General features: G+C 36.0%; 1 protein-coding gene across 1 annotated transcript in view; it reads right to left on the bottom strand.

Moving 5' to 3' along the window:
* Il1rapl1 (interleukin 1 receptor accessory protein-like 1) overlaps positions 1-15853 on the bottom strand; it is a 1198232-nt gene that overhangs the window by 52346 nt on the left and 1130033 nt on the right. The window contains exons 7-8 of the mRNA XM_013026494.1: positions 9195-9327; positions 6858-7003 (exon numbers count right to left, since the gene is read on the bottom strand). Of these exons, the coding sequence (XP_012881948.1) occupies positions 6858-7003; positions 9195-9327 (279 nt within the window). The remainder of the gene's footprint in view (positions 1-6857; positions 7004-9194; positions 9328-15853) is intronic.

Genomic DNA, 15853 nt, shown 5'->3' with positions numbered 1-15853 from the left:
CTTTCCTGCTTGGGTTGGCTTTGAACTGTGATCCTCAGACCTCAGCCTCCTGAGTAGCTAGGATTACAGAAGTGAGCCATTGGTGCCCAGCCATAATGAACACTTTTTTTTTTTGTTGTTGGTCGTGGGGCTTGAACTCTGGGCCTGGGCACTGTCCCTCAGCTCTTCAGCTCAAGGCGAGCGCTCTACCACTTGAGCTACAGCGCCACTTCCGGTTTTCTGGTGGTTTATTGGAGATAGGATTCTCATGGTCTCTCCTTCCCTTGACTGGCTTTGAACCTCGATCCTCAGATCTCAGCCTCCTGAGTAGCTAGGATTACAGGTGTGAGCCACCAGCGCCCGGCTATAATGAACACTCTTAACGTGACAATTTCAAAGTCAAACGTTCCCTAGGAAGAATTAGTATTTATTCAAAATGCTTGATATCACTGTAATTTAACATGTAGATGATGGCATTCTAAATTATAGTGGTTGTTATTTCCTGTTCACTTAATTTGAGCATCTATCAGAATGTTCGGCACATAGTAGGCTCTTAGTGACATTGAATGCATGATTAAATAAATGAAACTCTCCTGTAGGGTAGCACAATCAAGCGAAAGTAAATCTATCAAATGGCCAGAATAAATGGAATAAAATTGCTAGAGCTAAAGATGACTATCTTAATGAAAGATAAGTTATACTCCACAGAATTTTTAATGGAACACATGATTGCTGCATCCTTCATTACCCAGAATATCACATAGTAGAGTAGAGAAATCTTGTAATAGTTTGTTAGCATTTATTGGGTGCTAAGTATGTCGGATACTGTAATAAGTATTGACATGCATGAATTTATTTAATTCTCATAGCTCCTCTATTTGATGACTTCTTATTATTCCCATTTTATAGAAAAGAAATGTGAGGCTCATAGCAATGATCTCAGAAAGCACAACTAAGAAGAACTATGTCTTAGACAGAGCTAGCCTCGATTGTAACTCCATGCCCTTAAGAATTAGTGTTTTGCTGCAGATAGTAATCATGTACACATCCATACAGAATGTAAGTATGGATGAAAGGCAGGGATTTCAATATTGCCTGGTGGATGTAAGAGTGGGTAGGCCTGAGGTTGGAGCACAGTTCAGCTGGATATCCATCTAGAGTGTTGTTTGTATCAGAGAAACTGAAAAGATGAGACATGGAAGGAAGAGGAAAGGTCACATTTTGAAAGTAAAGCTAAAGATTAGTGTTTGCAGCACAGCAAGACAGTCAGTAGCCATTAGAAACGCAAGGAAAGGCAAGTGGGTAAAAGATTCAGAAACTCCATATACAATTCAGTAAAGTATGGACAATGGCAGGAACAAGAAATAGGCCAGTTGGCTAATATGTCAGTCCTTTATTTCAGTTCTCTTTGAATCAGTATCTAACTTTCAGGTTGACCATAGACTTACAAGGATGAGTAAAAAGCAGCTACTAGCTAATATGAGGAATAAGAATAAGAAAGGATTAAGAGAGTCATATACTCATAGTCATTGAGTTATAGTCTCATCTCAGTTTATGTGTGTGTGTATGTGTGTGTTTATTGGTTGGTATGCTAAGTTAAGTGTATCTGTATTGTGTGTCCAAATGAGGGAGAGTTAGGTCTTCTTGGTTAGGTAGATAGAAATTTTAAAAATGGAAGAGATACTCATGATAAATAATACATAGCCCATCATGGCATTTCTGCTACCCATGTTGCCATGGGTTCCTGCTCAATCAATAAAATGAGCCAGGAGTCGTATAAAAGATGCAACCATCAGTGAAAAGCCCTGGGGGAAGGTAAGAGGAGACACTGTAATATAAAAACTACCCTCTGGGAGAACTCCATCTGACACCCAGATCTGGGGTTCCCCTATACAAAGAGTCTGTTTTGATGTGTTCATTGTACTCTCAAAGAAACTTGTTCTGTCTGCTTTATAAACATTTTCCTGACCTTTAACAAACCAGAATCTTAGAGGTCATCACAAGCACCATCTCTGGTGTCAGGAATTGACAACTTTGAATATTCACAAGCAACTTTTTGTTCAAATTTCCAGACATTTCCATTGGGTTTTATGCTGTTAAGACTTTAAAATAAAGATAAAAGGCTAATGCAGGAGCCATCCTAGCTTAAATGTACATTCATCTGATAGATGGGAGTGATATTTCAAAGAATCTATATGATCCATTGAAGAGTTCTAGAATCATATATGTCAACAGTATTGAACAAAAGGTAACAGTGGATGACAATATGGTTAGATAATTTTGGCAAAAGTATGTCCTAGAACATTTACCTATCAGAAGAAATGACAGTTTGTGGCATATAAAAGCTCTATCAAACAAATGCTTTAGTATTCTCTCCCCAGAAGTTTTTTAAAAAGAACACTTTCAACACAAAAGGTAAAGGAATTTTGAATCACCCGCAAAAACTTATGATGTACAGAGACAGCTCCTAGTTGTTTATCTGAGCATTAGTCTTCTCAGTAATATAGCAACTCATGTGACAATTATATAATTGCTGGTCTGACAGAAATTAGAGTTTCTCAGGAACTTTGTGAAGAATGATTTGGACCTATTGGCTCACATATGCTGTAATCTCCCCTTTGGAATCATAGAGGGCTGATGTGGGCTGGTAGAGTTGCAATATATCATATGCTGACCAAAGTCTTTTCTTTTCCTTAAGGGGGGTGGAATCATTCTGCATAATGAGCCCTTCTAGAGCAGGAGATTGCATCCATTACAGCCTTTGTAAATTGATGACTCATTTGCTCCAGCTCCTTTAAAAGGAAGGCACACACTCCCTTTAAGTGGGACTTTCAGAGTACATAACCTTGAAGGACACTTTTTTTTGGCTTTTTAATGCTTTTATTTCAATAATAATAAAATGCTGTTGAAATAAATACAAATTTGAAAAACACTGTGGAAGACTTAAGTATTAAAAAGCACTCTAAATTGGCCACATTTTTTCCATGTTTAGAGACTCAGTTATTACTGGAACACATTTTTTTGTGAACAATTTCCTTGATTCTTCATTTATTTTTCTAGAACTGGAAGCTTTTGTAGCCTAAGGCAACGTAACCTTAGGCCAAACATGCTAAAAATAGCCTAGGGGAGGGTGTTGACCCTTCTAGACCAGGTAACTTTTTTCAAAACCAGCTTTAATAGCTTTACTCTTCTATATATTTCATTTTTCTTGCTCTCTTCTTATGATGACTATTTAACTATTATCTCTACTTTGCCCAGAAGAGAAATCAATATATGTTGTCCAAATCAAGGGATATTCTATATATAATGTAATATAATATATATGGGATACTGAATAGATTTTAGAACATGGGATATCTATATAGGATATATATGTGGAATATATCTATATATGTACAACTTATAACTTTTCTCTAAAATTGTTGCTTTTAGCCATAAGCCTAAATCTCATGGGCTCCAAATGTCATGTTCAGTCATTCATCCCAAAACACCAAGTCAATAATCTAGCAGTGGTAATGGGTAGAGAAAGGAGATTTATTTAACACATCATGGGTACTTCACAGGGAAGAAAAAGGCAAGGTATTCATTTTAACCCATCTCCACCATACATACATGTACTTTACTTTTAAAATCGAGGAAGAATTGGGGGCAGGGAAGAGAGGTATGCATAGTTATTAAACAACCCTGGTCTCAGATGTGTTCCTGTGGTCAGAAACACGCTCTTTACCTCAGGGTTGTCTAGGTAGGCCTTAGTACATTAAGAAAGCCATTGAAACCAGACAAGGAGTAGTTTTATCTTAGTCACAGGGTATTTGACCATCAGCTCTATTCTTCCTACATTCCAAGATAGCTCCAATACAATAGCAGGACAGAATGGCACAGAGCAAAGAACATAGATACTAAATGGAGATCTGGATGCCAAGCTTTTGTTCTACTTTCAGTTAACATGTGGGCTAAAGTAACAAGTTAGTGCTTTTCAGCAAAAGTGGCTTTTAAGTATTTGTTCTATCTCTGCTACTTACATTAAGAAATAAATGCAACTCTTCAGAGCATAGTCAAGAGAATAAATAAGAATGATGCAAGTAAATGAAAAATAAAAGTAGCTAAAGACCTTGAATTTGGTAACATAAATATTCATCAGGGTCAGGATGACAATAACCAATCAAGATTTGAAGGGCTGCCTTGGGAAAAAGTGATTAAAAGTATAGAAGTTGAGCCAATGGGCAAAGGGACATTGAAATGCAGACACTTTTTAACAGAGTTTTCCAAGGATAGAATAGGCTTCTTTGAGAGGGAATGCAATCCAAAATTAACTGATGGACCACTTAGGAAGAAGTTATGGAATAAGGAATAGTTAAACTCCATGAAATTTAAGTTGCTTCCAATTCTGAGAAGCTATTTCTGTCCTTCCTGTATTTGTATATTTCTTTCCTTCAAATTCCTCCATTGATTAACTTTATATTAAACTACCAATATGAATTTTGCTAGGTACTGATAACCATGCCTCATTACTCACATTCCAAAATAATATACCATTTTAATATTGTAGTCACCTTGACAAAAGTGGAGTCTGTTTGAACAGCTCTCAGTAACATTATTCAAAGGGAATCTATTTCTCAATAAAGTAAGCAGAACAGCCTTAAATGTTCTCTTTTGTCTCAAACCTCAAAGAGTCTAAGATTAAACATGTGCCTTGAAATGAAAATTATTGTAAATTTGCTGAGTAAGAGAACACCAAATGTACTTACTCTGAAGACTAGAATGTTTGTCTTGAGCATAATGTAGACAAAATATATTTCTGCCTTTTAATGTATATGAATAATCTCACTAACTCAAAGACATGGTTCATATTTTATATTCTTCTTTAATTTCAAACAATTCAGCATACATTTATGTGAATATTATATATTTATATATATATAAAGTGATGAAAAGTGATGAGGTTGCTTTGTAGTTGGAGTTACTGTGGCAAATATTACTCAGTCACAACTTTCCTTGTATAGGTAAATTGTTGATCATCATGGGAGGACATGACATGTAAAAAAGCTATGTAGGGTAGATGTAGGGCTAGATGCATAATTCAAGTGGTAGAATGCCATCTGAACAAGAAAGCTCAGGCTAGTGTGAAGCCCCGAGTTCAAACACCAGTACAATAAAGCAACTTAAAAGATGCTTTTGCTAGCCCTGTAAATTAACTAAAAGCCCTCCAACCTTATATTTGTGCTATTTGATCTGAGCTATTTTTTTGTTGCAGTCCCTTTGCAATCACCTTGGACTCCAGGAAAGAGAAGATTCACTGATAAGTGTTCTGTGTGAAAGGCATACTCCTCAAACAGGCAATATCTTGTTCTTATTCTCTTAAAGGAAACAGATAAAAATTCAGCAGATTGCCCACCAGGCAACTTGTTCCTCCTTAGTCCCAATGATACCATGATAACAATTTCTCCAGAAGTCCTTCAGAGACAAAGACCAAAGCAATGATCAACCAAGGCCATATTTGTGACTTGAGACTGTTTTAACTTTGTGTACTTTTCTCAATCCCTGCTCCCAATTCTCCCTATTTAACTTGAAGCTAATGTCTATAGTTCTGAAGATGGATGAAGAGATACTGAAGTGTTGCCTTCCCATAGATTCCATGAAATAAATCTCCTTTCTGTGCCTTTCACATGACTTTATTTGGCTCATAGAAGCAAGTGGTCAGACCTAACTTGGGACTCCTGTAATATGGGGGTCTATAAACCCATTTCAGTACTACTAAAGAAAAACTATGCAAGATCAATTGCATAAAAGTAAAACAATTTTCCAGCAATGACAAAATACTTCAATTAAAAACATGAAAATATTTCAGTAAAGCTTAATGCTTATTTCTAATAACAGTTCTAAATAACATTTTCTTGAACAATTCCTATGTATAGATAGTATGTCATGCATTCCATGTTTATTATCTTCTCTTATCTTTCTAACACATTACAGAGTTGATCATATTTTTCCCCTCATTCCATTATCACAAGCCTACCACTTAAGGAAAGATAAACATGTCATTCAGATTCTATTTGTCATGAAAGCAGAGCAAGGACTCCAAATTTGACTCTAGAATTTGAGCTAGTCACTCAACTATGGTGGTGTCAGCCTTTATAACAATAGCTGCCTCTTTGTTGAATTGTCCTTTGACTTTTTCTGAATTGTTCTTTGAATTTCTTTCCCTTTTCCCAACATTCTAAATGTCAAAGAAAATTCACATCTAAAATACTAAGATGTTAACTGCAAATAATCTTCATATTTATATTTATGATCTTTATATATTTATGTTTAGCATTTCTCTGACTCTCAGATAGCATCAAAATGTGCAATGTCCCTTCCTATTCTAACTCAGTGCATTAAGTACCATAAAAATGTATAATGCTATGAGGATTAACTTGCAGGAATTTCTTTTTAGCTAAATGATTAGAGGAATTAACCCTGAGGGGTCAGGGTTGACTGTGTTTTGGCCAGATGCTAAAAACAAAAATGACACAAGCTCTGGAGGATGAAAGCCCTCCCTAGCATATAGCATAATGTTCTTCCCAGTGTCCGCTATTCCTCCTTTGCTGCCAAAGGCCCACAGAATCTCATTTCTATACCTTAATGCCATTTGGGAAACAGTTCCCTTTCTTCTTAGGGTGTTGGCTCTTAAGTAAGCCCAATTTCCTACTACCAGCTTCCATTTCTGAGTATTAGTTCTGGAACACTGAATAGCAGATGGACTTGGGTCTAATAATACTTGATCATCTTAAGGCTAGTTTGATTATTTTATTTAGGATAATTTTGCATAGAAAAACAATTTAATTCACTGCACATTCTGTGTATCACTCCTGCAGAGAGAGTTAAATTACACTCACCTCGTTTATGAAGTAGAACACTGGCATGTCGACGTCCATTTCCATTTTCAACATAGCAGGAGTAATTTCCCAAGTCACCTTCTTCCACAGAATCGACAATTAATGAGATAGAAACTTCCTGTTCTCCAAGATGTTCCTTAAGAATTCTAAAACATAAAGCAAAACGAAACAAAAAAAACCCCACAAAAACATACACATACACGTACAGGAAAAAGAAGGAAATGAAGATGACTCTGGATCTGATGCCAACATACCTACAGTGTCTGTGTTGAAAATTTGACTATGGATTGATGATATGTTAATTAAATTATATGGTGCCCTTTCCTTCTTCATTTCTAATAAGGAAGCTTGTCTTTGTAGATGCTAATGAAGTTGCAGTTAATTATCTCTCTTAGCAGGACAATCATACTGTCATAATAAAGAGGTGAGAGAGACCTTGAAGAAAAGTTTACAAATTGCTTTTCCTTTAAGAAGAAATATGATGTAAAGGTGAGACAAGAAATTCTAGTCTTGGGTTGGAGGCCTAATTATATATCAGGTTAATTTTAAAAGAGAACTAAAGAAAGAAAAGAAAAATTCTGAGCTATTTTGACATTTCAGTTCAAACCTCCAGCCTGACTTTTGTTAATGATACAAACCAGCTGCCTCGTTTTAAAGAAATATGAAATTATAAACCTGTAGACTGAAAGTACTGATAAGTATTTAATTCTGACATTTAAAATTAATGGTAAATGTTCACTAATCTCACTGTCAAAGGTTTTAGTTAATCTCAGCACAAATGGGAACCTTTTAAAATTAGGACTTCCTTTCCAGCTCCCAGCGTTTCCACATTCTCCTTCCCACCTGTTGATAACTCATCTTTGCGCAATTTTTCTAATGCAGAGTCAGAAATATCTTCTAGAGCCTTACCCAAGCACACCCCAAAACAAATACAGTAATGGAAGGTTTTTGAACTTCTTCAATTGAAAAAATTTAAAGAATATGGAGAGAAAGTAAGAGTGAAGTCTTAAAAATGAAAAATGGAAGAATATTTTTTAGTACATATTAGAGAATTCCTTCTCTGGACTTTCCAGGATCCAATTTGGAGCATTCTAAAGAGATCTGTGTGTTTACCATGGGAAAGAAGATTCTCAGTAGAGATGATCTTATATGACAGTTTTATATGGTTTTACTTTTTACTGAAAAAAGTTTTCCTTATACCTTTGATGAAGTTTCAAAACTTTTGACATTTAAAAAGAAAACCATGGTTTAAATGCTTATATACAGCCAGAAGGTGCAACTTTTAGATAGAGAAGGGCTTATGAATAACCATCTTTTATTTGGTTCAAATTTAGTTATTATTGTTTGTTTACATTTTGATTAAAAAGAAGTAAATTGCGCCTACAAACAATTTGAGTTAGCATAATTAAAAGTGAATGCATGTGTAAATATGTGGAAAAATAGAAGTTTATGTAGTGTGGCATCAAAATGTATAATATGTTTAATGTTTATACACTTGATGTCATTATTTCTTCTTCTCCCCTTTTTTCTCCCCCTCCTCTTGCTGCTGTCCTGGGTGCTGTCCATAGCTCAGGGCCTGGACACTGTCCCTGACCTTTTACTTTTTTCCTCAATGCTACTGCTTTACCACTTGAGCCACAGCTCCAGTTTTGGAGTTTTGGTGGTTAATCAGGTCAGAGTCTCATGGACTTTCTTCCTTGATTCGCTTGGAACTGTGATTCTCAGATCTCAGCTTCCTGAGTAGCTAGGATTACAGGTGTGAGCCACCAGCACTCAGCCATTTCTACTACATAAAATTTAGATTTTAAAGTCAAACTAAAAAGATGATAATATTGTATATCATTTATCATTCCATTGCATGCTTTATATACCACTTGGTAGGTTCAATATGTAAAGCCATAAAAGGGAAAATAGAGATTGTATTTGGCTGAATCCACATAGAAACTTGCCAATATTTAATCTCAACAATTAAAAAAAAAGGCAAGAAAGAAAATCACCCAAGCACAAACCAAAGTAAAAGGCACACTAATTTTTCCAAAGATAGAATGTAATTCTACATTTTGTATATTCTACCATATTTTGGTCTCATAGTTACTATATTACTAGTGATATAATCCTTTTAAAAATTCTCTTAAATTCTGTGCAAATGGCATTCATATTTTACAACTTTATAATCTTCTAACAGTGCTTTGCTTTTTTGGCATTCAGTATTACAGTATTTTTTTATTATGATGATCAAAAATAAAAATCATTTTTGTTTTAACTCACTTTTTATTTGCTAACAGAACAAATGTTAACTTGACTGTGTAAGTAAAAAAGGGAAAAAAACTATTTTACCTAATGTCACTTTCCCAAACTCGATTTTCATCCAGATCTTCAATAAATTTCTCTCCTTTCATCCAGTAGATTAAAGGACTGACATCTCCACTGTACCCAAAGAAAGCTTTGCAGGTTAGATTAGCTGAATCACCTGAGGAGAGAAGTGAGGAAAGTATGCTATCAAACCATTGGTATACACATAATTGGGGAAGTTATCATTTTCATCATTTCATTCATTTAATAAATACCTTTCTAAACAAACATAATTTTCAGGTATTTTTCATCTTTCTCAAATTTATACAGTGGTTAGTTGTGCTGGTTCTGGGTTTGAACTCAGCGCCTGGAGCTCTTTTGGTATTTTTGCTGAAGGATGGTGTTCTACCACTTGAGATACACCTCCATTTCCCAGTTTTTGTTAATTGATTGGAGATAAGAGTATCATGGATTTGTCTGATTCGTTTGGCTTTGAATAATGATTCTCAAATATCAACCTCCTGAGTAGTTATGATTACAGGCTTGAGCCACCAGTGCCCCCAAGCCCAAGTATGTGTTTTTTTACCTTATGACTTGTTTAATGAAATGAGGGTTACTTATAACTTTTTGGACAAGAACCAGTCAGTTATCTTGTAGAATATTCTTCCAACTTAATTTACCTGGCATTTTCTCAGGATGAGACTGAAGTTACGGATTATTAGGAAATGTACTACAAATATGATAGGTCCTTCTCAAGGAATGACACCCCAAGACATGATATAACAAGACATAAATTACTGAGTTATTTCTCAGCCTTGAATATGGGAAATAGAGCAAAAAATTGAATATTATGTTTCAAGACCAGTAGCTGGTGCCCAGGTTTAATTGATTCTCTTCTCCCACCTTCTCTCTGCAGTCTAGCAAAAAATCAGTTATTTAGCTTTACAATTCATTTCAATACTTACCTATTTTTTAATATTTTCTTCCAACTTCATTTGACCTTGCATTGATGTGTACCTTGCCTTCTCAAATCATATGAGCAAACATTTTTTCTAAAACATGTTTATTCTTATATTTGTGTCAGAGTCATGATTGTACTTTTTCTGAAAATTATCTGCTCACAGCTATATGATGCTTAATTCCTGATCATCATTACCATTAAAAAACCCATCATCTACTGAGGGGCATCTGGGTTGGTTCCATATCTTAGCTATGGTAAATAATGCTACAATAAATATAGTTGTGCTGGTAGCTTTAGTGTGGTCTTGTTTGTAAACATTTGGGAAAATGCCCAAAAGTGCGATTGCTGGGTCATAGGGGAGGTCTATGTGAAGTCTTTTCAGGAACCTCCATACTGCTTTCCAAAGTGGTTGAACAAGTTTACACTCCCACCAACCATGAAGTAAGGTTCCCTTCTGTCCACATCCCCTCCAGCATCTGTTGTTGTTAGAGTTCTTGATTAGTTTCTAACTCATTTATAAGATTATTTCTTTGTAGCTTTGTATGTCCCTCCCCCACAGTATAACCCCTGCTTTCACTATATTTGATGGCGGTATAATTTGTGGAGGAGATGGGGAAAAACAAGTCGTTTAAGGATACAGGTGGACCCGATGCAACTATGAGAAGTACAAGTTGTCATGTCAAAAATGAACTTTACAACTTTGGTGGGGGGGCGGGGGGTGGGGGGGAGGCTGGGAAGGGATGTGAAGGGTAAACAAAGGAGGAGGCTGCAATGCTTGATAAGAAATGTACTCATTATCTTGCCCATGTAATTGTAACCCCTCTGTACAGTATGTTCACAAAAAATAAAAAAAAACCCAACATTTATAAACCCTGGCTCTCATAAACAATAAGACTCTGACTGTTGAGTTACTGAAGCATTTTATGGATACTCTCCTGATTGCTCTTTTGTTTCCCCAAATTTAAGAACCAGCAATAAAATTTTATGTATGTTCAGTTTAAGTAAAAACTAAGTTGAAGCCTGGTGTTGATGGCTCACGACTGTAATCCTAACTACTCAGGAGGCTGAGATCTGATGATGGCAGTTCAAAGCCAGCCTGGGAAGGAAAGGCTGTGAAAATCTTATCTCCAATAAACCACCAGAAAACCAGAAGTGGCAATGTGGCTCAAGTGGTAGAGTGCTTGCCTTGAGCTGAAGAGATCAAGGACAGCACCCAGGCCCAGAAATCAAGCGCCATGGCTGACAGAAAAACAAACAAACAAACAACAACAACAACAAAATAACTTGATGTTAAGAGCAACTATCTAGTTTTTTCTTTACTCAAACCCAGTTTCTGTTACACAAATGATAGTGTTAATGCTATATGCTACACTTAACTATAGACACAGAAAATTAGCATTAGAATTCTGTAACTACAGAGAAGAGATGCTTTTATTTAATATTCTCAATTTCATTGCTTTGTTTCCTTCAAACACTAAATAACAGGCAAATTTAAGCTATGACTTAGGTAGCCAAGCAGATACATCAACTATATCAGTCAGTTAGGGATGGAGTCTGGAAGATAATGGTATTCTTGATGCCTCAAGTTGATATCTGTAAAAGCTCCAGTAAATTGCACTAAATGCTTCTGCCACCTTTTTGGTAGAAAGGTGCACTGTCAGCTCAATCTTACTAGGTCCACAAAGAAGCACTAAAATTGATCATAAAATAATCATTTGCTACCTAAAATGAGAACAATGCTTGTCACACTGCAGGCTTTCAATGTGAGGAGGTCTTAGAAGAAAAAAATAATACATTTTCCCTTCAACCAATGGATGCCAATCAGCTAAGTAGGGATATTTGTTATTTAGGGCAAGTTTCTTCTAATTAGGTATTATTTAGCCATTTCTAAAACTGCTGAGATCGGAATCTCTCTCCACTAGAGGACACTCTTGAACTTAGTGGGAAAAAATAACAGCTTTTTTTTTAATTAAAAGAAAATTTCTCCCCTAATTAAAAAGCATCAGCATCCACAGATCTTACTTGTTGCAATTAGAAAATAGTGAGCATATTTTCCTAAATAAGATGTTGAGTAGTAGGGCTATTTTAATTTCACTTGCATCATTAATCATGTATATTAAAGTTACTCTATGGTCATGGAAAAGATAAATGTATTGCCAGAGACTCCCATTTAAGAGAAAAGCAAAGTTGTCCACAAAACATATTTAAGTTTTGTCATTAGTTACATTGAATGGCTCCTTTTTCAGAAAGCTGTATTTTAAAGTATGAATAAGAAACTTTCACTCTTACACCTACAACATGCATGCACATTAATACACACACACACATACACACATGAGCACATGCGTACACACACACACACACACACACACACATTAAGTTAATAAAGTTCCCTTGGAACTAGCTCTCTAGATATTTTTACCTAAATAATCACTAGGGCATATAGCAGGAAATAGTTGCCAGTAGAAGCCTGTGATAGTTCTTCTGAAATCAGAGATTTATCTAAGAGCACTGAAGAAAGGAAAAGTAATGGAAGGGATAGGTTATATTAAGCTCATAATTGAGAACGTCCTGAGTAGAATTCTAGGTGCTCAGCAAATAGAGGAAAGAACTGACAAATGGGATTACATCAAACTAAAAACTTTCTGCAGAGCAAAGGATGTAGTTAATAAGCTAAAATGACATCCTATAGAATGGGAGAGGATATTTGCCAGCTCTATGTTTGATAAGAACCTAATATCTAGAATATAAGGAGCTTAAGAAACTAACCACTCCCCAAATCAATAACTCAGTTGTTGAAGGAGCTACATAAAGGCTTCTCGGAAGAGGAAGAGGTTAAAAAAAAAGCCCAATAAACACATCATGGAATGTACATCATCTCTGGCTATAAAGGAAATTCACATCCAAATAGCACTGAGATTCTATCTTATCCAAGTAAGAATGGCCATCATGAAGAACATAAATGGCATATTCTAGTTATAACAACTGGGGGAAATCATGAAACCTGCATTTCTTAGGGCCTGGCTTGCTAGGCTTAATACAATTTTTGCCAGGTCTTTCCATTATTTCTGATGGAAACATAGAATTCTTCTGTGTATAGATAACATGTTTTCTTGATCCACATTCATCTACTGAGGGGCAAATGGGTTGGTCCCATGTCTTAGATCCGTGGAATGGAAAGGGAATCTCAGAAACAACAAGACAAAGGATGAACTAATGTAACAATGATACTCACTAGACACTATGTTGTAAATGACCTACACAGCTTTCAGGCTGAGGAGAGTGGAGAGGTGAAGGTGTGAGAAAATGAGTGAGGGGGGCAACAGTGTTCAAATAGAAATGTACTCATTACCTTACTTATGTAACTGTAAACCCCCTGTTCATCACCATTACAATAAATAATAAAAATACGAATGGGAATAAATGGTATTGGGGTTGTAGGAAAAAGGAATTAAGTTAAGCTCTTGGTGGGAATGTAAACTAGTGCAACCACCATGCAAGGCAATTTATAGATTCCTCACAAAACTAAACATGAAACTACCTTATGATTCAGCAATACCACTCTTGGGCATTTATCCCACATTACAAATCAAGGTAAAGACATTTGCACAACCATGTTCATTGCTACACTATTCACCATAGCCAACTTTCAGAAACAGCCCAGATATTGTACAATGGATAAGTGGATCAAGAAAAGGTGACATACACACACACACACACACACACACACACACACACACACACACACACACACCCCTATATACATGGATCTGGAAAAATTATGTTAAGTGAAGTAAGTCAAGCTTAGAGATACAAAAGGCACATGTTTTCTCTCAAATATGGAAATTAGGTTTAAACTATAAATATATAAGAAAACCTACACAGGTTCATATGTATATAAAAACAAACAAATTGATCTGGAAGGTGGCTCAGTGGTACAGTGCTTGCCTTGCATGCACCAGGCCCTCGGTTTGATTCCTCAGTATGACATAAGCAGAAAAAGCTGGAAGTTGCACTGTGGCTCAAGTGGTAGAGTACTAGCCTTGAGCTGAATTGCTGAAGGACAGCACGCAGGCCCAGAATTCAGGCCCCACAACCGACAAAACAAAACAAATTGTCTAAAGTATATATGCACAGGAGAAGATTCCAGAGGTTTAAATCCTTTGAACACCTAACTTACAGTTTAACAAAATGAATACCAGGAAGCTCATATGTGTTGCTGGGAGTGAGGAGGTCAAGGAGAGGAAGGGCAGATAAATAGAGGAAGAGCTGGTGAATACAGTCAGAATATTCAACGTACATATGTGAAAATGTAACCTGGTAACTTGATGGGGTTGGGAAAGATGGGGAAGAAGGATGGAAAGGGTATCATTAATCATGATGCATTATACTCATAGACTGACATGTTGAATTGAAACTCCTTTGTACAACTACTTCAAGGTAATTTAATATTTTAAAAAAGAAAATACTATTTCTTCAAGATCCATCTGCATTGCAAAGGAACAAAATCCTCCCAAAACACAAGATATGCACTTCCAAATTTGCTAACTGTATTTCAGCCCTTGTGTGAGTTTTCTTTATGAAAAAAAGGTTTTATATTATGTTACCACATGTTTCTGCAGCATTTAAAAAACAAAGGTACATATTGGGAGACCAACAGCTTTTAAGAGGATTTAAGTGACCACAAAAAGAACCTATGGTTAGTGAGCATGAGCTGTAATTATGAGCAATTGTCATTGTTAATAGTATTGCTATCATTATTGGACTTTTCTGTAAGGGATGGATTCCATGGAGTTAGATCAAATTATCCATTTCAGGAACCAGAGGGCTTCCCACTCAAACCTGAATAAGTTGTCATGGATATTTTCCACACAAATGAAACAAGGAGAGGCAGTGGCAGAGCTCTTTTGGAAAGGAGAGGAAAACTTATGCACCTGAAGAAAAGAAGCATTAAAAATGAGAATACGATTACCACATTGTGTTTAGTGCTCCAAAGGTTCTTATAAGGACCTAAAATTTGCTTCCTTTTCTCTGTATGGAACTCAAGCTAGGCCAGTATGAAGAGGAGGACACTTCAAATGTTTCTCACCACTCAGTGCCACCTGGTGACCTTCTCTTTGTGAGACGTTATTTGGAGGTGTGATATTGCACCACCTGAGTGTTGAGAAGATGGTTTAAGATAAAGATGTGAGAAAATGACTGTGCAGTGAAATTCATTCAACTACTATGAAAAGGAGTCATTCCAATAGGTTACTCAGAAATTCTTCATGATGATAAAGGGGAGGAAATGGAGAAAATTTTGCCCCTGAATTGAACAGTGGATGGAGCAAGTAACTATAGATGTACTTCCTGATAAAGAACTAATTATCATCTTTCTCGTTACTACATCTATTTCAAGTACTCTACAAAGTGGACATTTTTATGATTTTTTTCTGGCAGATTTGCTGGCATTCTCAAGTTTTTGTGAGCAAACCTTGATAAAAACCTTAGGTTCATTTGTTTAATTATATGCTCACTGTACTAAAGCTTTGAGTCTTTCAAATCAGTGGTACACTCTCATCCTTCCAGAATCTCAGACTTTTAAAGAAAATTATTACATTCTCAGTCACCAAGTACATTTAAATCATTCATTATTATGCATAAGGAATATATCTAGTCAGTGACCAGCAAGTTATTGAGCTTCAGGATTAAAAGTAGTTGAATGAAGAAAAAGAAAGGAGGGACGGATAACAACATGAAAATG

Source organism: Dipodomys ordii, unplaced genomic scaffold (assembly GCF_000151885.1).
Source record: "Dipodomys ordii isolate 6190 unplaced genomic scaffold, Dord_2.0 Scaffold94, whole genome shotgun sequence".
Lineage (NCBI taxonomy): Eukaryota > Metazoa > Chordata > Mammalia > Rodentia > Heteromyidae > Dipodomys > Dipodomys ordii.
This window is presented reverse-complemented; position numbering and strand designations above follow the sequence as displayed.